Below are 24800 nucleotides of genomic sequence, written 5' to 3' on the forward strand. Positions count from 1 at the left end.
GAGTCCTAGTAATCTGTTGATATACTTATATGCACCATTGTTTCACAACAAGGTTGATGCCAATATTCTACAGATGACTAGGACTGGACAAGTTTACAGTTTGCACTGAATGAATGAGAAATGATGCTCAGCTAATAATGGTTATGATACATGTATAAATAATGTATCATTAGACATATCAGAAGTCTCAATATATTACAATACTTGTGGTCTTGTCCTGCATTGTTGTTTTTGTACAACAAACACCCACCAAGTTTGTTAGCTTTTAGTGCAGTTCTCATTGTGTGAGCAGTCAGTCTTATAAATCCAGATGTTGTAAACCTCATTACTGTTATACATCAAACCTGGTTAACTGAGTCATTTGTATAATACACATCTTTATATCACACTTTGTAATAAACAGACATCTTAAAAATCAACCATGCGAATGATTCCAAGTTTGATTAAAGACACAAAAGCACTGCGAGTACCACACTTTGTGATTTAATATTTGTAATAAAAGTTTCGACAAAAAAAAAAAAACAAAAAAAAAAATGTCTGCCATTATGAGAAAGTAATTGTTACAGCGAGAGCCTCCTAGCAGGAGGTTTGAAAACATTCAGAAATACTGAATACTTCTCACACAAACATGCTATGAAAAGGCTTAGTAAACCAGACACGACAGTGTTTAGTGCTGGACCACTACCCTTTTTTCCCTGGATTCTAGCTGACCTCAGAAACCTTAAAGAGGATATCAAATCAATGGCTGATCAAACATGAAAACGGTGTCACTAGTTGCACATATAAAAATAGAACATTTTCCTTTCAGAGGAGCGCAAGCTATCAAGAAGCATACAGTATCCAGTTTCAGTGTAATAAGATACTATAAGGTCACTTATAGAATCTCAGCGCTGATTAACACTATCTCTAAAGCCGTCTGAGACAAATTCTGCGGGAATCGTGAACCTGTAACAGACGCGGCAAATCTGAAATGGAGAAAAACATACACAAAGAATTGAAAAGTTACACTATTTACAAATGTGTTGTTGAGGAGCTCCTCCTTACCTAGACACGAAAAAGACTTCTCTTCTAACAAATCGAAGCAAGAATCATAAACCACACGTTTCGACTGAAATCCGATCAGTTTGATGAATTATAGAGTGAGGACTTAACATTTTGGTCTAAAGGGTTTCTGAACTATTGCTGCTCTTAAAAAAATGCTTTTTTAATTCAAAAAAGTGCAACAACCTGTGTACGTGCCAGAGTTACATCTATGAGGAAGTGTTGCTAGGCCATGCTGAGCACAAGACAGACATACAACGGTCGACAATTATGCTAGCTCAACCACTGACGCAATTAGCACTCTATACGGTCTTCTAAGCTACTCGAAAGGCTTTTTCAGAGTTGAACGAAGAGCCAGCAGGCAGAGGTAGGCTTTGCGGCTCACTGTGAGCCATAAACACTACCGTCAAACTACGCTTCGTCTGCTAGATACGGACTCTGCTTCTTGAACAACAGTCGCGCGCAAACTGTCGGCGAAACGAAATTCCCTCTTTTCCACATGACAGGAATCGGATGGGTGTCGCGTAACCTTTAAATCCGCCTTCATCCAAACTAGGGAGGTTAAAGCATTGAGAAATGAAGGCAAGACACACTGCCAATTGCACCAAATCAAACGAGACGCTCTCATTCAAAAACTCCAAGATCATATTTCATTAAAAATTCTAAACTAATAAATAAAAAAGGTACTAATGTGACAGTCCAGCTCCATTATGACCCAGACGTTTGTCCGAGAGACGTTTCAGCTCTGGAGTCTGACTGGCCTCTCCATGAGATTGATGAAAGGAACCATGTGGGTCGAGTCCCACCACAAACAAATCTCCACAAATAAGGTAACAACAAGATTTAATAAATTAATACATATACTTAATCTGTTTTTTTTTTTCTCTGGGTTTTCTTTTCCTTTTAGAAGCGAGACATTCTTTTTAATCCACTGTTGGTTGGCTGTAGGGTTTCTCTCTTTCGCCCCATTTATGTACATGGCTCTTTCGCCCTTTTTTTGCTGGCAGAGTCAGAGAGGCCAGAGGTCAGTTTTTAGAGTCTTAGCGGACGTGATGGTTTTATAGACGCACACATCACGGGTAAGCAGAGGGAGCAGGAAGTTTCATTCAGTCGTTCACGCATGCTCACAACATGCTCGCTCACTTACACGCACACACACACACACACACACACACACACACACACACACACACAAAACCGTGACTCCAAAGCAATCCCGAGCTCTTTACTCCTGCACTGAACTGCTGTGTGTGGTAGTGCTGGCCTTGCCAGCTTTTCGTTCATAGTTCACAAGTCTCTGTCCAACAAGGTACCTGCATGGACGAACAAAGAGCAAAAGTCAAATCAGAACAAAACAAAGCCCAGTTAAACAAGACTGTAAGTATTATTTATTCAAAACGGAGACAAAAATGCTACCAAAATTGTATTATTATTCAAATTATATTACAATACTATAATATTTACTTTTGTATTAATTCGATTTTCTTTGTAACAGCCAGAATTTACAGATTAAATTAAATCATTAATCAGATTACTTTAATTAAATCATTCAATTACATTAGGTCAAATGTTTGGGGTCACTAAGATTTTTTTTTATGTTTCTGAATGTTTATGCTCACCAAGGCTGCATTTATTTGATAAAAAATACAGTAAAAACAGTAAATGTTAAAATGTAATTTAATCCTATGATGCAAAGCTGAATTTTCAGTATCATTACTCCAGTTTTCAGTGTCTCACATTATATGATGATTTGCTGCTCAGGAAATATTTCTTATCAATGTTGAAAACAGTTAAGGTTACACTATTTCAATAGTTTAGACAGTCTGCTAACTATTAGTAACTTTGTAACTACATGTCAACTAACTTTCAGTGTATTAGTAGACTGCAGTTGACTGTTAGGTTAGGGTTTGGTTTGGTTTAGTCAGCGAAGTTGCAAAGTTACTTAGTAGAATGTCTGTTTGGGGACCATCAAAATAAAGTTAGCAGATATTAAGCAGAAAGTCTACTAATACTTCAAGGAAAGTGAATTGACATGTAGTTGCAAAGTTACTTTGAAATTCTAGACATTCTACTAACTTTGTGCTGAAACTGTGATACATTTTCCCCCCAGAATTGTTTGATGTAGAAAGATTTTTTGTAACATTACGTCTTTTCTGTCACTTCTGAATGGTAGAGTAAATGAGTGATACACCAATCAAAAAGCTAAAAAATGTCCCTGAAAATGTAATCCACTAAGCAAGTATTGGCTCTGAAAACATAAGTTAATTACTGCTCAGGACTCACTTGTCATTCTTGATGTGCTCATAAAGGCGCTTGAATTGTCGGATTTGGAAAGAGAGGATACCCATCAGCACCACTACCATCAGAAGGAAGGGGTAGATTCTCCTCTGCACCAAATTCTGCATCTCCATTGTGACCCCTATTCAGAGAGACAAGAGCTGGTTAGAATAGGTAAGAGCGGTTAATGAGAGCAAACCCCTGGAACAATCAAACTGGTTTTTGATTGATTTAATTAGGTTTTCAAGCAGACAAACAGAAAATAAGATTTATTTTGGATGGCTAAGGTCAAGAAGGCCAGGTGTATTCTCAATGTTCGGTAGCTCCACCAATGAGGATTTGATTTGATCTTTATTACCCCTAAAGAGAGGTCTCAACCTGAAGAAACAGGTATTTATTGCAAACTTCATGGTAAACGCCACTACACAACTTCAATATGCAGTATGAAGGCCATCTAACTGTTCAGACATCATCGCAATTTTGTACTTAAAGAGCTCAAGTAGTCGTTTACAATGCATCTGTCAAAACTAAACTTTTTCCTCATTGATTAAAGACACTCAGAGCCCCACGAGATGGCCACACTGAAATCTCTTTAAACTATGAGAATCAAACAATGTTCAACTGCAACAACCAAGTCATTTGTTCTGTGAAATTGAGGGTGAATGAAAACTAAGAACTTATACTTTATATATGTAAGAGTCATTTGAATTAATTAATAAATGTGGTGAAAAAAACTTAAACATACATAGATAAATGATTAATAAGCAAATGAATTAAAAAATAATTAAATTATTTTAACAAATATAGAGACTTATTTAAGAAATAAATTTAAATATATGATACAGATCAAAAGTTCAGGGTCAGTATTATTTTCATGTTTCTGAAAGAAGTCTCTTATCTCACCAAGAATAAAAATGGCAATCTTTTGTAACATTGTAAGTGTCTTTAATGTCTCTTGATCAATTTAATGTGTCCTAGTTAAAAAACCCAAATAAAATAAATGAGAAATCTTACTGACCCCAACATTTAAATGGGAATATGCCATAAAAAGTGTTCGTTTTTTTTAATGAATGAGTCTTATTTACAGTGACTGCACCAAACTTACGAAACTTAGATAAATAACAGATAAATTGTACACGAAATACAACAATGTCTAATACAAAATTTTATATGAGAAACAGAGCTTTGACTAACAAAAGTCTTGCTTCTACCCACCAAGAAGGGGGACGATGCCTACAGAAATCACGTAGGGGATGCAGAGAGAAAGCAGCAATACAGCGATGACCGGGGCCGCTAACTTCCTGATGATGAAATGAAGGTCAATGTTCCTGATTCCATTGGCATACACCTAAAAAGTGGTAAATCATTCAGTTAGTGTGTGTATCCATCTACAGTAGAGCGGCACGATTATGGATAAATTGAGAATCGCAATTTAAGCAGAGATCACGATTCTCCCACAATTCTAAAAAGACAACGTCACAAAAATTTGTTATTTACTAGATGTTCAGACAAAAAGTGAATTGCTGCAATCTATTTAAATTAGGGCTGTTTTCGACTAAGGATTTTCATAGTCGAATCTGATTCGTTAGATTTTGCCGTAGTCGACTGATAGTCGAACCTTTTTTTTTTTTTTCTTTTTTTTTTAGATAGCAGCTAGATTTTTTCCATTTCAAACAAAAGAGCTAAAAAACACATATATATCACACATATATCATAACATTTCATAAACATGAGGAGCAATATGAGAGAGAAATTTGGTGATGGTTGTTTAGGTACATTAAACCACGTAAAGCTTTTTCACGCCCATGAGAACCGTGTGGAGTCAACTCACAGCCGCTCCGCTGCCCTGCTGAAAATGTGAAGCAGAAACGCTTAATAGAATCAGATAACGTCCATAATAATTGGACTCTGGGTTCGATTTTTTTTTACCATTTTAAGTGGTTATGAGGAGCAACATGAGAGGGGAATTTGGTAATCATTGTTTAGGTACATTAAACCACGTAAAGCTTTTTAACGCACATGAGAACCGTGTGGAGTCAACTCACAGCCGCTCCGCAGCCCTGCTGAAAATGTGAAGCAGATTTTTGAATACATTTTTATTTATTTACATTAGTAAGCTACAGGACATTGTCTTTCAAAACATGACCTGCGCGAAAGCGAAAACATTAAATAAAAATGGTACCCAGCCCTTCTGAAAATGCGAATGCGTCTCTGTCCCCAGCACATTTCAAACCAAACTGACGCCCATGTATTCAACTATGAGGTTCATAGTCGAATCAGACCTCTCCGAATCGAATCGTCGAATCCTCGACTATTAGAAGTCAGCCCTAATTTAAATTGTGTAATTAATCTGAATAATATATATATATATATATATATATATATATACACACACACACACACACACACATATACACACACACACACATATACATATATATACACACATCCATATATTCACTTATTTCATAACTGGATGAATCAGCATTTTTGCACACAGGCGAATCGTGGTCGTTTTAAGATCGCATGGGTGTTTGAATGAATTTAACGATTAATCATGCAGCTCTAATCTACAGCAAAGCATCTAGAGACGAAACAGCACCAAAGAGATCATGGACAAACAACAGCCACTAACCTGCTCAATAACAGTCTTCAACCACCACTGGGGACCCATGAGGGTGATGGCAGCAATGATTTTGGCATGCAGCACTCCTAAAGCCCAGTCCTTGATGATATAAAAAAACAAATAAGAGTCAATATACCTCTGTGCCCAACTTTGCGTCTGTGGAAATGAAGTTCTCCAAACAGGATGGATTAGATTTGTAGGGCAAAAAGAATCTTGTTTAAAAAAACTGCCTGCTACTGGCGTAAATCCAACCAAAAATCTGTTTTCCTGTTCATCAGCGGCACAGCTCATTAGCTCAAAAAGAGAACAGTAGAAGCACAAAGAAATTAAGCTGGGTCAGATCAATACCAACATGTCAGATGAGAATAATGTCGCTCATTTAATGTTATTTTTAAACTCTATTTGTGTATAAAGATCTAACAACATTAATACACCTGGTGGAACTGGTGAAACTTTATGCGCTGGGATCATCAAAACTTCCTTTAAAAGGCCATTGGTTCTGTGTGACCAAATGTCAACAATGTCATACAAATTGCTTTTGATACTGGGGATGAACGAAAAAAAAAAGAAAATTCTTTACAAATTAACCTTTTGTGTCCCACAGAAGAAAGTCATACGGTTCTAAAACAACATGGCGATTAAATTATACATTTGTCATTTTTGGGTGACCTGTGTCTTTAAGAGCAGCACCCCTAATCATGCTTTACCTGCCAGGGGTAAAACAGAGGCGTCTGATCCAGCGGCACTCTGAGAGGAGCTACAATCACCAGCTCGAACAGCAGTCCCAAGAGCAGAGGGATCACTCCAGCCAACAGCACAGCCACAATCAGTGTCTTTAAAATCTGAATCCACATAGAAAACACAAATCACCAGCACGCTTCATTATGGAATCATCTGTGTCTTTGGTTTACTTTACATGTAATATCAATAGTTTTTAATTCCTGTATGTTATAGTAAAATTAGCCCAAATTTTTAAGGAAACATTTAAAGTACCACTATTATGCTATTTTAAATGCTCCTAATTTTGTTTTGGAGTTCTCCTACAACAGGTTTACATACATCCAAGGTTAAAAAAAAATAAAAAATACACTTTACTTTTTTCAGTATACATTGCAGCATCACCTCTTTTCTCAGTGTCTGAAATGGTTCGGTCAAGGATCAGTACCAAATGGAGTCAGTTTTACCATATCAACTCCAGCCACAGTACACTTCCTTTGGAAGTGCACACAAAGTGGTTTTGTCTTCTCAACACGTCGACAACACAATCCAAACTCTTCCAGGCCTCAGCTACAACTACAGTTTTTTTTTTGGGCGGGTCAAAGTAGACATTGTACACGGGCAGGCATTATACAAATTTGTTACCGATTGGTGTCAAACTGAAACTTCTGTCGATTCCTTTCAGGCAGTTCAGAATCAGAATACCACAATAACTTTGTAAAAGTTTCAAAGATCAAAGTGCATGACAAATATTCACAAACAGCTAAATTACACACTACATGAAAGGTAATATCCAAAAAAAGCATAAAAGGGACACATTATCCCACAATGAGACCAATGAATTAAGTACCATGAGGGTCCACTCCTGAACCTTGAGAAGGATTACTCTACGCCCCTGAGGCATCCAGGCCAACAGCACTGTGATCGCTCTGATGGAGAGCCAGCACACATACAGCCCACAAGCTGCAGTGTACAGCTCATGGATCTTGGCACTGCCCGTCCAGAAAGACATCAGCCAGCGTCCAGTGAACACTGCCATAAACACGGAGAAAATCAGTAAGACAAATTGTACCTATGCTCCCTCTCTGAAAGCATAAAAAATATCAATATGAAAAGAAGATGAATAAATAAAGGTAAATGAAAACATTGATTTAATAAGAGCTATTTATTAATTATTTATTTATTTGATAAAAAATGCAGTTAAATCAGTAATATGAAATCTGTCATTATTCCATGCTGATCACAGTTTTCCACGCAATTACAAGTAATAGGGACTGAATCTTCACACTTCACAAACTGCTCATTAAAAAGGTCTATAAGACTAATGTGCTTTAAGTCTTATTCAATGGTCCTTTTTCATCAAAGCTCATCATTGTAATTAATGTCCACTTTAGGACGAACTAAAGTGCAAAATATTCTTTAAACTTCCTTTTGTCACATGGGAGAAAGCAAGTCACACAAGTTTGGAAAAAAATTAGGGTGAGTAAATGATCAGAAACCCCAATTTGTTTGGATCTCACCTGGTAATGTGAGACACACCAAGCTGGCCAAAAGCAGCGTCAAGCACATGAACAAAATCAGCAACACAATCTATAGGGGGCATAAAGAGGAAAATTAAACACCATTAATCTAAAAAAATCATGACATACACTAAAGGATATAAAGTATACAAGACAGAGTTGGCGTACCCTCAGAGGGAATTTCATAGGCCGGTGATAGGGCTGGAAGCCCACTGGGCCGCCCTGCTGCAGTATGGCCTGGTGGGCAGCGTGCAGACCTTCTCCCACCACAGGAATGGCATTGTTACGGGCCTGCTGGTTGATGTTGTTGGCTTGCTGGTTGGCATTGTTCTCATTGTCTTCCTGGTCTCCCAGCAAGTAAGAGTGCAAGTCTCTAAAAGGTGTGGCACCAAGTTGATTTTATCATTATGACTTCAAGATTCAAGAAATTCAAGAAAGGTTTAGGCACAATGTAAATTAGAGATTTATTCTGCGATGTGGACAGCTTAACTTATTTTGGATTTGTAAAGTGCAGAACTCTGCACATGGAGAGGCTCAAACAGTTGAGTGAATATTTAAGTGACAGTTTCATCAACTCTTTCCCCGCCAGCATATATATATATTTTTTTTTTAAAAGTTGCCAGCCACTGCCAGCATTTTTGGTCATTTTCACAAAAGTTTCATAGCCACCAGAATATTTTGCTGTATGAATATCTGAACATACAATACATCAAAAGAAACAACAGAGCCTCTGCTTTTAAACCAAAAAAAAAAAAAAGATGATCAAAACATAGATGGGTTGGATCGAGTCCATCAACACCCCCGAAGCTTCACAGTCCTACAGCACTTCCTGGGTCGACATTTCATTCAGTAACTTTAGGCCATTTTGATTTTTATGCAGTTTATTTTCATATTCATCTGCTTACATGTGAGATCGCTCGTTTCTGCTCTTCTGGAGATACTGTACTCATTAAGGAGATGCGCAATAGTGCCCCCTACCTTATAACAGTGATAACACGGAAAGCCGTAAAAACTCATTGGCAGGGAAGGGTTATATCATGAATGATGAGATAACTTTTCAATGGCAGGGAAAGAGTTAATTATAATGGAATGACATTCCATGAAGTAATAACTGCTATTATAACATCAACAGAAATATTCAACAATTAGAATGTCATAATCGTGCTGCCCTAACACAAAGTTCAGTTCCAGTGATTTTTTTTTTTAGGACAACACAGAGAGAATCAGGAAAAGTCATTTCAGTTCACTAGGTTATTGGACGTAATGGGCAACAGGCTAAATATGTATGTGAGACTCACAGTAAGTAGCCAGCGGTCACAGTCCAGGCTCGTACCAGACCTTTGAGCCACTGTCGTGTATGTCCCTGTTCCAACAGAGCAGGAAGAACAACCTGCAATAACAGCAACTCCAGAGACAGCTCACTCACTGGAGCGTCGCTGAAAGAGAGAATGAGAGAGAGAGGAAGTCAGAACAATTCTATATAAAATACTGGCATCACTGTTTTTACTCAGCAATAGTGCTGTTCAGGAATGGCATCAATTTGTAGGCCACCAATAAGGCTAAACCCTTCCCTATGGAATATCTAATTGGTTTTAAGAATAAAATACCCTGGGAGTCATCTTTCTAGATCTGTGGCATTTTTCACCCCTTACAACACTCATTTGGCTGTCTTAAAATAAACTTGTCTAAAAGTCATGGTGTGAAATAGTTATTCAATTTAATCCTTTCAATTCTTGAATATAAACATTTAAAAATAGAATTTAGACTACTGCCCCTTTTATGTGCGCATGAGCTTGTTGTTGTGCAATTCATTCAATAACCGCTGTGGTCTTTATGTAGCAACTTGTTTCTGCTTTTAAAGCACACAATTTCAAAATTGAGGTATAACAGTGTCATTTGTGTTGTAGAACAAAATGTTTCTTCAAGTAATGGTTAACCACATACTTTAAGGACCATGCACACAAAGAACAATAATATAACTAAAATGATACCTATACTCCACACCAATGCTTGACAAAGTTCTGTTTATTCCAAAGCTTGCAGCAAATATGTTGTCTTCTGCTTTAAATACTCAATCAAATTCTGATTGGCCAACAATGCTTTTATCATAAATCAGCTGGAAAAACAAACAAAAAATAATTCTGAAAGTTACTCCAACTATAAATTCCGTTATCATTATAGTTGCGGTGTGGGCTTCCCTATTCAGACAGAATTAAAATGATTATTAAAACTTTCAAATTACAGTTATCAATATAGTAATATAGTTATTGTCTTTGGTGTGAACTCTGAACAGCCTTTTATTCTACTCATAAATCGAAAACCATTCTAAAAACTTATTAGATATTCCAGAGGTAACCTGAGGAGTTAAACTGCTTGACCAGGACAAAGAGGGTACAGGATATTATGTAGCATTAAAACTAAAAACACCACTTCTGTGAAACACAAGAGGGTATTTTGAAGAATGTCTGTGTTGTTTTTTTGTCAATACAATAGAAGTCTGTGCGGTACAATGCTGTTTTGGACTGCACTGACATTCACTGCATACAAAAAAAAAAGTTGAAACCTTAAATAAAAATATCTTCTTTATGTTCCACAGAAGAAAAAAAGTCATGCAGGTTTAGAAATCCAAACATCAGCTTTCTCAGTCATTCAGACAATATTTAAAAAAAAACAATGGCCTCTTTCCACATAAGTCAGAGTCAGTGCCCCAACAAACACTACAGCTGTTCAAAGTACTTTCATAGTGACGAACGTAAAGCTCAGCGTTGCTATGAGAACAGAAAGGTTACATAGGGTAAAATACACAAATACAGAGTGAAGGGACTTTTAATGGCATTATTGTTGTGGACACCAGTATTACCAGCTCTCTGCAAGATCAGACTGAATTAAGGTCAGCTGGGATTCTGTGAATGATGACATCAGGTGTAATACACCTTCCAAATGATGCAACTGGCCCACCTGACACTACATAGAGCCCTGGCACTCATTAGGTAACGAATCAAAGGTCTGCCATGATGACTGCAATAATTAGCACTTCATATTTATGGCCCTTTCTTTTAAACATGATGTCACATCAAGAGAGAACTTTGCTTCTAACCTAAATATCAGTATTAGGGCTGGGCGATATGGAGCAAAAAATATATCTCGATATATTCTGCTATATCTCGATATACGATATATATCTCGATATCTTTACAGAAAAAAAGAACCCCCCAAAAACTACTGCAAAAGCAAATATCCCAAATACCACAAAGTCTTTTTTATTGAAGTGCAAAGAGGTAGGCAGTTCACATAGGAACAAGTGCTTCTGCAACATTTTTAAATAATATATATTTTTTTTATTCTTTTTTTTTTTATAATTAAAACTAACATCATCAAGTATGATATTTTTTTACTTTGAGCAATTCTGGAGCTATAATTGACTCTAGGAGCATATAAAACAAAACAGCTCCTTGGAAATTTTTTTATGTAATATTGTAGTAGTTATAAATAAAGGTTTATTTTAGTTCAGATTAACATTTGAGGCAATTGTATTCATAATGTCAAAATAAAACCGACGTAATGTTACTTGAAGGCATTATAGCCTACTATTCCTGCCAAACCTCCATGGTTGCAGTAAGTGTTACTACAGTAAATCCATGGTGAATGTTGCTGATCTGTGGACACTATAGTTCATTCATGGCACAATGTTTCTCCTGGTTTCCACGTTAGCGCTGTTTGATCTGTTAATAAAGGAGAAATCTGAATGTTTCTCACTAGATCTAGCAGCGATGTAATTACTTCTGTGGCGAATTCAAATGCTTTATTTACTGCATCTCTTATTAGCAGCGTGTAGTAACAGTGTCGCATGATCACGATTGGCTCGTGCTGCTTTGGTCCAAACTGATAAACGGTCCTTCAACCACATAATAACGAGCAGTTTCGTTCCGCTTGCATTACGTTTGCCATTTGATGTTGGGCAATGTTGTGGTCGCGCCGGCGTCTCTTACATTATGAGCGCGCTTGCCACGAGCAACGCCCCTACATTTGAAATAACATTTTTATAAATATAAACAATATATCGATATATACGATATGTCAAAATCCATATCGTGTTTAAAAAATATCTCGATATATTTTAAATATCGAGATATCGCCCACCCCTAATCAGTATATTTATAACTTATGATCTCTGACCAAATTTATACAGTAAAACAAGCAAAAGCACCAAACGACACTTGTCCTCGAACTCTGAATCTGTTTCCCCCTAAAGTTTAGGCAATTATCACAAGGAAAATTCAAGTTTAAGACTACTGAGGTGGAAATAAATCTCATTTACCTGTAAAGCATCACATTGTAGGGAAGAAATGAAGGGAAGATGTGTTTGATTATCCGGATAGGAAGCCACAACATGAGAAGAACGATTGAGCCAAACACAACCTGAAAAGAGAGCAAAGACTTTTCATTCAAGACCATGGAATCTACAAAAGTACAGAACGTCTAAGGAGACACGGTAATGGGAAGGTATATACAGGAGTAAAAATATTTAAATTAATATATTTCGTTTCCTCATAAAACTTTTTCCATTTCTTGCAAAACTATTGTGCTCCCTCGAGAAATTTTACATTTGCTTGCAAAAGCAATTAAAAATGGTTTCCACCTAATTTAAGGGCTCCATAGGATACAGTCTAAAAAAACATTGCAACATTTACTCACCACTGATAGTATGAATCGTCTCAGGTGTCTGTATATTGGTAGGTGAATCATTTCCTGCACTGGGTTAAAATCAGGATCGTTCAGATTTCTGAGAAACCACAAGACTCCAGGCCTTAGAACCTGAGAGATAAACGAACAGCATCTAAATTTCCCAAACATTTACTGAAATATCTACTCTATGGTTAAACTGATACAGAAATGCTCACCTCTCTGAGCAGGAGAATAAAAGAGGCGAAATAGAAGACGTAGACCATCCCCACCAGCCAGTGAAGGAACATGGTGGTTCCTGGTGCGGATTCAAAACTCAACTCTCTGTCTTTCAATGAGGCATCAAACATTTCCTACAAAACAGGTAGATAAAAAAAAATATTTCCTTTACTGTGTGACAAACACTAAGGTTAAGGTTCCTAAACTAAACTTACCCAAACTTATAAAATATTGAGATGAAGAAATAAAGCAGATCACTGTATATATGTATATGTATGTATGTATGTGTGTGCGTGCGTGCGTGCGTGTGTGCATATATATATATATATATATATATATATATATATATATATATATATATATATATATATATATATATATATATATATATATATATATATGACACAGTCTGACACTGAAGATGAATGAATGGGAATAATAACTGACTTTCTCAAGTTATTACATACCAACATGGTCTGGTTACATTGGGCCAACAAGAACAAAAATGACTGAGTACACCTTAAATTAGTATGATAAAATGAAACTAAATACCAGAGAGCAGATATCAAGCCACCATCCACAGATGAGGGGGAACACGCCAATCTCTACAACTACTAGAAGAGACACCTGGAAGAAAGATAATTTAATATTAGACTCAAAGTACTGCTATTAAACCAGTAAGCTAATATAAGACATATGAACACACACATAGTTGCATACATACTGTATGTGTATTAGGCCCAAGCCTGTAATCTAAGCTTAGATAATGTGAACTAATTATAGCATTATCATGACTGAAAACACAGCATTAAGGTAAAACCCAAAGAGCTTATTCAAAACCAGTTGTTGCAACCAGTGTTGCGCACTAAGATTAAGTCATTGTTCTAGCCCTTTCAAATGACTCAAGTTTAGCAAACAGCACATGCAAACTGCTGACATAACTGACCTTTACCACAATGTAGCAGACTCCTAACAAGCGGCGTGATCTTTGAAATCTCACCAGCGCTGCTAAGCCCTGAGATCTGAATTAAGGAAAGGAACATCAAGGGCCGTATTACAGAGACTTCCCATCTTAAGATATGAGAAGTTCAATGTTGTAAACAAGACCCTAACTGAAATCACTATGGTTACTAAACAGATATGATTCGGAGTTAATGTGCGGTCACATTAGCGAAATTTCAGTCAAATATTGCGAGCAAAAAGGTCCACTGTCAATAGTGTAGTGATGTACGCAGAACTGCTCACACAGAAGTCACTTTCAAACCTAGCAGCTTTCTGCAAATTCATATGATGAAATTTAACCCAATGCAGAATCTGCTTGGGAAATTCCAAACTGCATGTATTCCTATAAAAATGACAGGATTCTGCCCACAAAGATTTGCCGAACAGTGGTAAATGTGACCACAACATTAATGTTACTGAAATTTACTGAATATAAACTAAATTTTAGGGTCTTGAATGTTGATTCAACTGAATTGTTGTGTAATTTCCTGGTCTTAAAGACCATGTAAACCAGTGCTGGCTAGTTATGTTGATTGGGATTGTTTTCTTCCAGGTGTTTCTGAGTGTGAAAGGATACATGACACACGATGAGTGTGATGGCTAAAAGGACATATCCAACTATAGTGGTGATGAGACCCTCAAAGTGTGAGGCACGAACCTGTAAAAAGATGAGAGATTGTTGTCAGTGTTGAAACCGTGTTTACATTAAAAGCTTTCAATCAAGCTGGAAAAAAGGACCTAAAACGAATCTGATACTCACATATTCTTCAAAACCAAGTCCAACCACTGAGAAGTGGCCAATGTGGTAAGGACAGAAAGCTTAAAAAGAGTTGATTTTAAGAGTTGAAGTTTGTAATTGGAGAACATATAGTAATTGTTTTCATATTGCTGAACATAATTGAATGCATGTTATAATTTGATTGAATCAAAAATGCAGCTATGCTTACCAAACACCAGGATGAAGAGCGTGTTGAGTGAGACCACCCAGAACACATGCTCCTATAGTAACAACAAAAAAATCCATTGATTTTTTTGCTCTCTTGAATGAGATGTTTATTGAGACATATGTATAATGACTTACCAGGAAAACCAGAGACCCATCAAGCCCAAGCATCTGGAAAAAAATGGGAAGAACAGGTTTAATGTTTCTCTGAAAGATTTTGGTATGACGTACAATATATGGCACACCAGTCTCACCCTTTCCCAAGTGAGCTCTTCAGCTGCCCGATCCCATTCCAGAGCATTCCAGTTCATATCATCTGTACAGAATGCACACAAAACTCTATAACTACAGTTCACCACCAGTCAACAGTTATACCCACTTGAGAGTTTCTAACTTGTTTAATTAAAGCGTTCGTACCCTGTGCTCCATTGTTAGCATCTGCCGCATCTTCAGCTCCTCCATCCTCCTCATCTTCATTATCTAGCTCCATCTCTTCCGCAGGATCAGCTGGGAGGTCAGGAGCCTCAGCAGCTGCAGCGTTCTCTCCTGGAGGTTCAGCCGGGGCGGGCATGGGCTGTTCAGCACCTCCATTACCCTGGCCTGGGGCCTAATGGATAAGATATTATATCGATAATGAAGAAAATCGACCCGCCGACTGGAGGCAACGATGATAGAGCATCTAAATAAGAGGATTTGTAAAGAAGTAAACTGCATCTGGTTCAATTCAAGAAAGAACAAGCAACTATTCTGGTAAGAAAGCAATCTCTAGAGCTTCAGGGGATAATGTGGGATTTGAAGATGACAGAAGGTCAGACAGGCTAATGTGCTGTGCTCAAAACAAAATGATAATTACAGTGAGGAGGAAGCAAAGTAAACAAACAGGGTCATGGCGCAACCTGCATAATTGGTCTCTGAAGAATATCAAGCTTCAGAAAGTTTCACTGACATTAACCACAATAGGAATGTCATTTTTGCTCTCCAAGAGAATATACGTTCATAAACAGAACTTGCCAGTGTGGAAATTTAGGTGGAAAATGACAAAATGGCAATAAAACATTTTGGCCAAAAAAAAAAAAAAAAAAAAAAAAAAGGCTGAACCTGTGAAAATATTTACATTTATATTTGGAGATAATATGTTTTCTGCACCTCATAATAGCGTGCCAAAAAATCTGGGCCCGTATTCATAAAAAAATAATAATGCAAAGAGTAGCTCCAAGTGACAAAATTCTAAGAAAATTCTTAGAAATGTGGACGTTTACTCTTAAAATTAAATAAAAATCCTAGTAAAGAAAAAAGTATCAACCCTTAAAAGAGGTCTTAAGGTCAAAATTATTAGGAGTACGGATAAGGACTTTTAAGAGTCTTAAGAGTTTCTTTAAGAGGTCAACAGACTAGAGGTCAACCGATAGTGGATTTTACCGATACCGATATTTAGGTTTGACCGTACATGCAGATAACCGATTATTCAACCGATATTTTTTTTTAATGGATATTGGTATTAAAAACAAACAACACTCCAAGTAAAACAGTGCTGAACTGAAATGTGCTAGATGAAATAAATATATGAATATGAATATATTAAAATGAGAAGTTCAACATAAACTCTACAGAAAATAATTTAAACATTAAAATATTACAGGTCAAATGTGTCTTGACATTAATGTAGACCTATATTACATGTATAGTCTCAGTTTATTTGCGTCTATTTTAGAACACTTGATGATTATCTAATCAAAATAACAATATGTATTGTAGTGATAAAAACAATAACTGAAATCGAATGCGTTTCTGATTTGTTTATGTTTCTGTCGGCTACATGAATATTTCAATGTTGAGAAAGCAATCATGTCACTAGCTTTAAATATTAAACTTCGCCGGCTAATGAATGCATAAAAGTTACCAGCTGGATATAAGCGAATGCAAATAGATGGTAACAATTGCGACAAAACATATGGGTCAGGATTGCGTGTGTTTTTGTCACATTGTTTTAACCGCTTGAGGTAGTCACTACTGTTATACCTCTCAGACTCGACAGCAAACGATGTACAAAAATACAAAAATGTATTTCTTTATGAATGACATGGCAATAGGGGTGGTTAATCTGTCTGATTTCCCGATTCGATTCGATTACGATTATTGAAGTCCCGATTCGATTACAGTCGATTTTCGATTATTAACGATTTTCGATTAGCGATTATTGATTTTCCAGTTCACAACAGTAAACAAAAATACACTAAGTGATTGCAGTATTAAAAAAAGTCAGCTGCTGAATTACTTAACTCTTTTATTGAGTAACAACTCAAAGCACTTTCTGTGTCGTGTAGTTATAACTTCAGAATTATTTGTATGTAGCTTATGTTCTGTAGAACACAGAAATGAATACATCACATTGTGTTGTGACTCATCAAGTTGAACCAAACTAGCTTTTAATACAATGTTGGTATGAGCCACCACAGTATTTTACAAATATAAAAAATAACACAAAGTGAAAATAAAGTGGCATTTTGGCGTTAATATTGAAACGACAGTTACCATGGTGAATACACAATACTAACAAGAACTGTTAATGAAACATGGAAACTGCTCCTGGTGAATAGAATGAAAATCATGCCTGCATGCAAATCCTTCTCAGCTAACACACGACGTACCAGTAACGTGATTTATTGGTATTTTACTTTTATTTCATGACTTACTAATTTACAACGTAACAACGTTGCATGCTCGTAGTTTCCTTTGCACTTTGCACTATACAGTGAAGCGATACACGGCGCGCCCCTCCGCATTTGCGCGTGCAATTGAAGAGTGTGCGCTACGAGTACAGTATAACGGCTGACAGGACAGGAACGTCCGTTTTTCTGAGGTGAAATACTTTTTATTTCAGCGTACACATACGTCACTGCCTGGTAGTTCCTATACTGTGCTGGGTTTTCTGAAGTAGTTGTGATTCGCCTCTCATAACATAACATGCTCTAAATGCACGCAGAGTGGATTTTTTATTTTATTTTATTTTTTATAAAAAATCGATTTTTGAAAATTTGATAATCGATTCATACTCGTCCATAACATACTCGTGATTAATCAATAATCGATTTTTTTCACCACCCCTACATGGCAATATGTACTTTAGTATTCTGTATTCATACTATTTCACTGTCTGTGTTTTAAATGCGCATCTGAAGTGTCAGCGCTCTCCGTGATCTTCGTGCAACGCGCAGCCTCACGTGTTAACGTAAACAACTCAGCCAGTGATAGTTTTTATTTGTCCTCTAGACTAGAGGCCGCTCTCGCTCTGTATAATGCCAGCAGTCTCTTCTCAGCGCTATCATACTGTGTAATGACTGCGCACACTTCTCACCCCGGATTTCCACCAACTGCGGAACGGCTGCGGAACGGCTCCGTGTTGCGTCGTCCTTCAATACCCACCAGGTCCGGATTTGTTGCTTATGATACGTATGAAATTCACGTATGATCGCGCGATATAACCCCTAGTTTTTGCCAGAGCTCTCCGGCATCTGGCAAAAATAAAAGCTCTGCGAATCAGCTCCGGAGGGCTGCGGATCGCCGGAGTCGGAACGCAGCCGTTCCGCAGTCAGTGAAAATACACACATTGACTTTAATGGAAACCTCTTGACTCCGCCACCGCTCCGCAGATGGTGGAAATTAGGGGTCAGCCAATCCAGCGACGGACGCAACCCGGAAAAACTATCGGTGTGGATTTTTGAGTTCCACCAATCAACTATCGGTACGATATATCGGCAAAACCGATGGATCGGTCTACCTCTATTGCAGACAATGGATGAGTGAGTTAAGACGCTATAGATTAGATCGTGCAGGGATCATGTTCGTGACAGATCTTATTAGAGACACGCTAACATCTCCGACACAGCGCAGAAATGCCATAGCACCAGAAATGAAAGTAATCACTACATTAAGATATTTGGCAACTGGGAAAATGCAACAATGCAGCAGTGATGGTTTGAGTTTGTCACAACCTTCTGTATGCGGAGTGATCACACAAACAATTTCAGAACCTCTCATTGTGTCGCAGTTCATTTCGCTTCAACTGGACATTCCCACCTTGCAAGCTCAAAAAACTGCATTTATGAATATAGGAAAGAGTGGAAATTTTTTTTATTAATCTAAAGCCCTATTCGGAAGGGACTAGTTTAACATGGAGAGGTGGAGTAATGTAATTAGACTACAGGACGTCTGTGATAATAATGGCCAATTCGCACGGGATGAGATATCTCAGTAAAACTAGAAGAATGGGGGGGAGGTAACTCAATTTACGCACTGCCGTCACCTCCCTGTCATCATGTGAGTAGTAAGTTGCTTCCTGATCATCATCATGTGCGCAAACACACATACATACATACATACAGTACATACATACAATATATATATATATATATATATATATATCAGATTGTATGTTGGTAATAGGCACTTATCTAATGCTAAAAGAAGTTTTGTGCCTCTAAAATGTGCGTTTGACCTTCTTTTTGATTTGAATGGTGTGTGGAAAACACTTGAGTTTTGACACAGATTAGTCCCACTGCCTAGGACACAACTGAATGCTTTTTCAAGTGTCTCCATGCTTGAAAAACCGTGGAAAACTACTTTTAAACAGGAAATTATGGAATATTTACCTACATATTAACAGCAGTTCTATTTGCACGGGATTAGTATTACCTGAGGTAATTTTTCCGGACCTTTTTACTGAAGGTAAAAGTCGGCGTAATCTTTACAGACATTGTCCGTAATGATTACTGACATGGCACATTCGGATGGGACTAAAATCACTGAGAAGCTATGGTAATAATTACTTTACCCCAACTCTCCATGTTAAACTAGTCCCGTCCGAATAGGGCTTAAGCCAATCAAATACATTATAGGAATTTAAAAGCATGGTAAAAAAAAAAAAGGATTTATATACAGATATATAATGTGTGTGTGTGTGTAGACCCTATACTATATACGCTCTTTTTTTTTTTTTCTTGAACAACCAACCAATCACAGTCTTCAAAAGATTGTGTCATACGTAGTAACAGGGTCAGCCCCGCCTCCTCACTAAGATGAAAGTTTTTGTCTTTTCCTTGCTCAGAGATAAATATATATTATATTTATTTTTATTTAATTTGATTGTTATAATAGCCATAGTGGTCTTTCAAAAACATTTTTTTTTGGGAGTGTAGATGGTAATGTAATAATGACAACTAAAGTAAAAAGAAAGTGTAGTTATACAATTTTATTAGTGTATTACTATAGTACTATTTAAATTTGAGGGTGATCTGCATTCAGTCTGATGAAAAGCGGTGTGGATATTCTACCTCATTGGGCGGTCCTGCTGCATTGGCAGGCTGCTGCTGGTTCTGCTCCAACCATAAAGGGGCTCCACCATGAACAATCTGCTCCCGCAGCCACACCAGACTGATGAAGGCGCAGAGGGTGCAGGTCACAACAAAGCAGCCCTGCAGGCAGTCAGCCAGCAAGTTCTCTCTGCAGAGGATGGACATTCGCTGATCATCACTTCTGAAATATCCAACCATTACAATTCACCATGCAACCACATCCACAGCTAAACCCGAGACAGCGGCGAGGATTGAAATAACCCATCATGCTCAGAGTTCACAATGAGCCGTTTCGCAATGTAAATGAATATTTTAAGAAGAAAACTTGAGCTTTCCTGTCTGGTACGTACGTGGAGAGCATGTCTAATGGCAGAGTCAGGAGGGAGCTTACGGATCCAGTGAACAGACACTTATAGATGCGACCTACAGGAAAAGGAGAGCATTATATGAGCAACATAGCAAATAATGCACAACATATGGAAAAAGACAACGTACTACTCACAATGTAACAGACTGTGATCTATGGGCATCACTTACATGCTGTTAGAGGTACAACCCCCAGCCAAGCAAAGGCAACAAGCGTGTAATGAAACCAGTATCGGATTGCCGTCCCTATACTGGTGACCAGTCCTGCGAAAATGTCTTGCACTGGCAGCCGTGAAGGCATGTCTGGAGAGTAAACTGAAAGGAAAAGAGATCAAGACTTTAATACATTTTATATATCTATCATAGATAAACATTGTAAAGGTTTTTCATAAATTAGTGGAAGTGTAGCATTCAGTACTGAGAAATATGGATTTTAAACTGATTTTATATAAATTTAAGATGCTCAAAATCCTTTACTTGTTTTGATTACTAGGTTATTTTCACAGATGTTTAATACACATCTTGCTCTCAGATCATGTCTCTGAAATGCTTCAAAACTATAACTCTACAAATAGAAGTACAGAAGAAGCAGAAGTGTCTCAAGTATGTAATCAAAAACTTGAGAATCAAAACAACAATTATGTCTACATAAATTATGTCTACATAAACACAGATGGGAACATTTGAGAGCAGACAAAAAAACGTTAACAAGGATACAGCATCTAAGGTTATGTATCACTTAAGCATGGGCTGCACGTTTTTATTGCTTTTTTGTAGGGCTTGTCCAAAAATGTTATATATTAATGACAAAAACATAATAATAATGATTACCAAATAATAATAAACAAAGTAAGAAATATTACCATTGTAATATTTCACTGTAATATAAAAGAGCATTCAAGAAAAAGATTTTTTTCTTAATAATAATAATTGTGTTTTTTATTAAAGCAGCAGTACGTTACTTTTTTGGTGTTCAAAATGTACAACATTTATATAATGAGCAAGTACACCGTGAATCCATTTTCCAAACTGTGTTTTTATTGTTTTCTTAATTTCTGAATTTTCGAACATTAAACCATCAAGCTTTGCGGCAGAAAACCACACGGACTCCAAAAAGCTTCTCTTTAATTGACGACAGCACTTTTCATTACAAATTTAGGAAGATAGAAGCATTTTGTGACCCCAAATGCGTGTTATAAGCAACCTAAACTCAGAGCACATGCAGAGATGAGTTCATGGGAAGCATCATTTTCTGTAAACTCAGCCGCTCTTACACACAGGATCATGAGCTGTATGTGTGTAAAATAACACAGTGCAAGAAACTGGAACTAATGGTTCCCAAAGTGCCTGTGTTTAAATTTGTAATGCTTTTGTAAAACATAGCCCAAAACTCAATTATAACATCTTCATTGTAGTAAAGCCCAAAAGCCATGCAACAATGACTCACTCTGGGGCCTGGGTATAAAAACCTTGTTTCGCCTCAGCAAATATCTACGTCAGACAACATGAGTGCCGTGCTTTTTAAATCACATGACTCAACCCATAGAACCCTATCGCTCTGAAGCACACAATCACTGCTATTGAACAGGCCATTTGAGGCTATTCGGACTATATAGAGCTTTGGCTTTAACTCCCCTGAAGAATGTTATGAGAGGGGTTTACTTACTTGGTGTGAAAGCAAATCTGTGCTTGCATAATTCGCAGTACTCTTTTCTGCTGTGTTTAAGCCACTGCACCAAGCTGTGAAAACACAAAAGGAAGCAGGCATGAGGGTGATGATCTGACGTGTGTGAAAAAGCACTGGAAATCCAGCTTCATTTCCCATTTACACAGGGGAAGAATAACAACAGCTGGAACTCCATAGTTGGGTTTACCGTTACATTGATGAGGCCCCCTGAGCTCAGAAGTTACAGCTTGTCATTTAGACAAATGGGTGTTGCTGGCTCTTTCTATTCAGTAACCAAAAAGAACAAAAAAAAACAACAACAACTTTTGAACACAAAGCCTAACAAAATGAACTAGCCCCAATAGAAAGGATAACCTATATATCGCTATCAGAGGCAGTGATCTACTGACAGTTGTTCTGTTTTGTGGCAAAATTGTGCGATTTCTGTTACAAAAATTCCTTAACTGGTTCTCATTCAGTGCAATACACCTAAAACACTGGTTTCAGGTTTGTTTTTCTACACTACTGTTCAAAAGTTTGGGTCAGTAATATATATATATATATATATATATATATATATATATATATAAAAAAATTCATTTAAAAAAAAATCTAATTAATAATATTGGTCAGCAAGGATGCATTATATTGATCAAAAGTGACAGTAAAGACATTTCAAATAAATGCTGTTCTTTTGAGCTTTCTAATAATCAAAATCATCCTAACCATGCTTAATGCCTGCTCTTGTTGACTTGTAAGCTTAATAATGAACAGCAATGCCTTTGTCAGATCAGAGCTTTGAACCCCTTCTTACATTGCAAGTGGTTTTCAATTTCACGCTGTCCCATTTTTTGCCATTACTGACGCATCCTTGAGTAGGAGACCTAGAATTATTACTGCAGGACATAAGGTTCAGTGTAGTTAACTGCTCAAATGACATCTTCTGAATTTTATTGCACTCACAATAAACTAATAACGAAGTGACTTTAGTCATGATGAACCAGGTTTCGTCATTGAATGTTACTTCTAATATCGCATTTCTAAGTCAATTAACAATGAAATATGTAAATATGACACTTTGGAAGACATTTCACATTGTTTGAACCAAAAGCATCTCATTAAAACAGTTATCGCAAAGGGAGTACATTGCTGAATGAACAAAGCTCTTACCATTCTTGGTGGATGAACTTAATACTTCCAGTACACACACAGGGATGGTAGAGGGGTTTGTCTTGAGTTCCCTCAGATCGACACACCCTACATATATCAGCTGGCAGAAAAAAGGGCAGAATAACTTTAAATAACACATCAAATTAAATGAGGATGAACGGGATATGAATGTTGCAACAAACCTAGAATCTACATCAACATGAGAGAAGACTTTATTAGATTTTATTATTTCTTTATTAAATTTTTTACTGAAAACAAAACTAGGTCAAGACTTGCTATCTTGCCAATCAATCTCTTTCCCCTCTTGTTATAACTGTAGAAACCTTGACTAGATAGTAATGAATAACATGAGACAACTATCACTCTTCCACACATAAAGTTAAAAAAATGAATGAGCACTCATTGCAGTGTTTCAAAGATGGAATAACGTTACGTGATTTGACTGACCTACTAAGTTGAATTTGTCATATTTCATGTGCGTTTACCTGGCCAAAATATGCGTGAGTTAACGTTACAGTTGTTATGATAAAAGCTAAAACTATGACATCGTGATTATGTGCTTTAAAACATTTCCATGACATCCTGTAAAGTCAAACTCATATTAAAGCCATCTTTATTTGGACGTGCTCGGAGAATGACAGCTGTGCTAAAGACCAAGCTGGCAGGGAAGCATATAGCTCGTTAGCTTGCAAAGGCCTCATCAATTGCATATTTGCAATATGCATATTTGGTTGAGCGACCCGGTTAAATAATCACATAATGATAAACAATCTTCTGTCAAAGCGCATTTAAAAAATCAACTACAAACAGACAGCAGACAGAGAGCCTCGGTGTCTAGACAGCTTACCTTCTTCGGCAGTGTCCATCTTGTACGGTGACGCACTGTCCTCTTTACAGTCAACACATAACACACACCGCGGAGCAAAACACAGTATCAGCTCACAATTACGCTAAAATTAAACATGACAAAATCGATCCAAGCATGAACGCCGCATAATCTCAGACCGGACACTATTTATTCGTGTTGTGCACACAAACAGCGCTGATCAAGATACTTGTTGGTCGACTATTTTACGCTCGGATGAACATGTTTGTGGCCTCTAGATCCGAGTGTGCTGCTAGTGCTACGGTTTCGATTTACGACAGGGCAGCGCGCATGCGCAGAGAACGCGACGACACTTTTTAGCGTTTTCCGGTAGTGACTGCGCTGGATTGTAGA

General features: G+C 37.2%; 1 protein-coding gene across 1 annotated transcript; it reads right to left on the bottom strand.

Moving 5' to 3' along the window:
- Window positions 1-461: 461 nt before the first annotated feature.
- marchf6 (membrane-associated ring finger (C3HC4) 6) lies at window positions 462-24737 on the bottom strand. Its single transcript, XM_081374704.1, has 26 exons — window positions 24429-24737; window positions 23582-23681; window positions 22412-22485; window positions 20917-21060; window positions 20730-20802; window positions 20359-20527; window positions 15446-15635; window positions 15283-15344; window positions 15167-15199; window positions 15033-15084; window positions 14846-14904; window positions 14663-14743; window positions 14030-14098; window positions 13636-13710; window positions 13083-13217; window positions 12877-12996; window positions 12500-12600; window positions 9480-9617; window positions 8350-8554; window positions 8182-8251; window positions 7512-7693; window positions 6652-6786; window positions 5954-6043; window positions 4534-4666; window positions 3325-3460; window positions 462-2354 (listed from the first exon to the last, which is right to left on the bottom strand). Exons 1-26 carry the CDS (start codon window positions 24445-24447, stop codon window positions 2267-2269), a joined length of 2733 nt encoding a protein of 910 aa, XP_081230830.1. The 5' UTR covers window positions 24448-24737; the 3' UTR covers window positions 462-2266.
- Window positions 24738-24800: the final 63 nt, after the last annotated feature.

Source organism: Scardinius erythrophthalmus (genome assembly GCF_964197995.2).
Source record: "Scardinius erythrophthalmus genome assembly, chromosome: 9".
NCBI lineage: Eukaryota > Metazoa > Chordata > Actinopteri > Cypriniformes > Leuciscidae > Scardinius > Scardinius erythrophthalmus.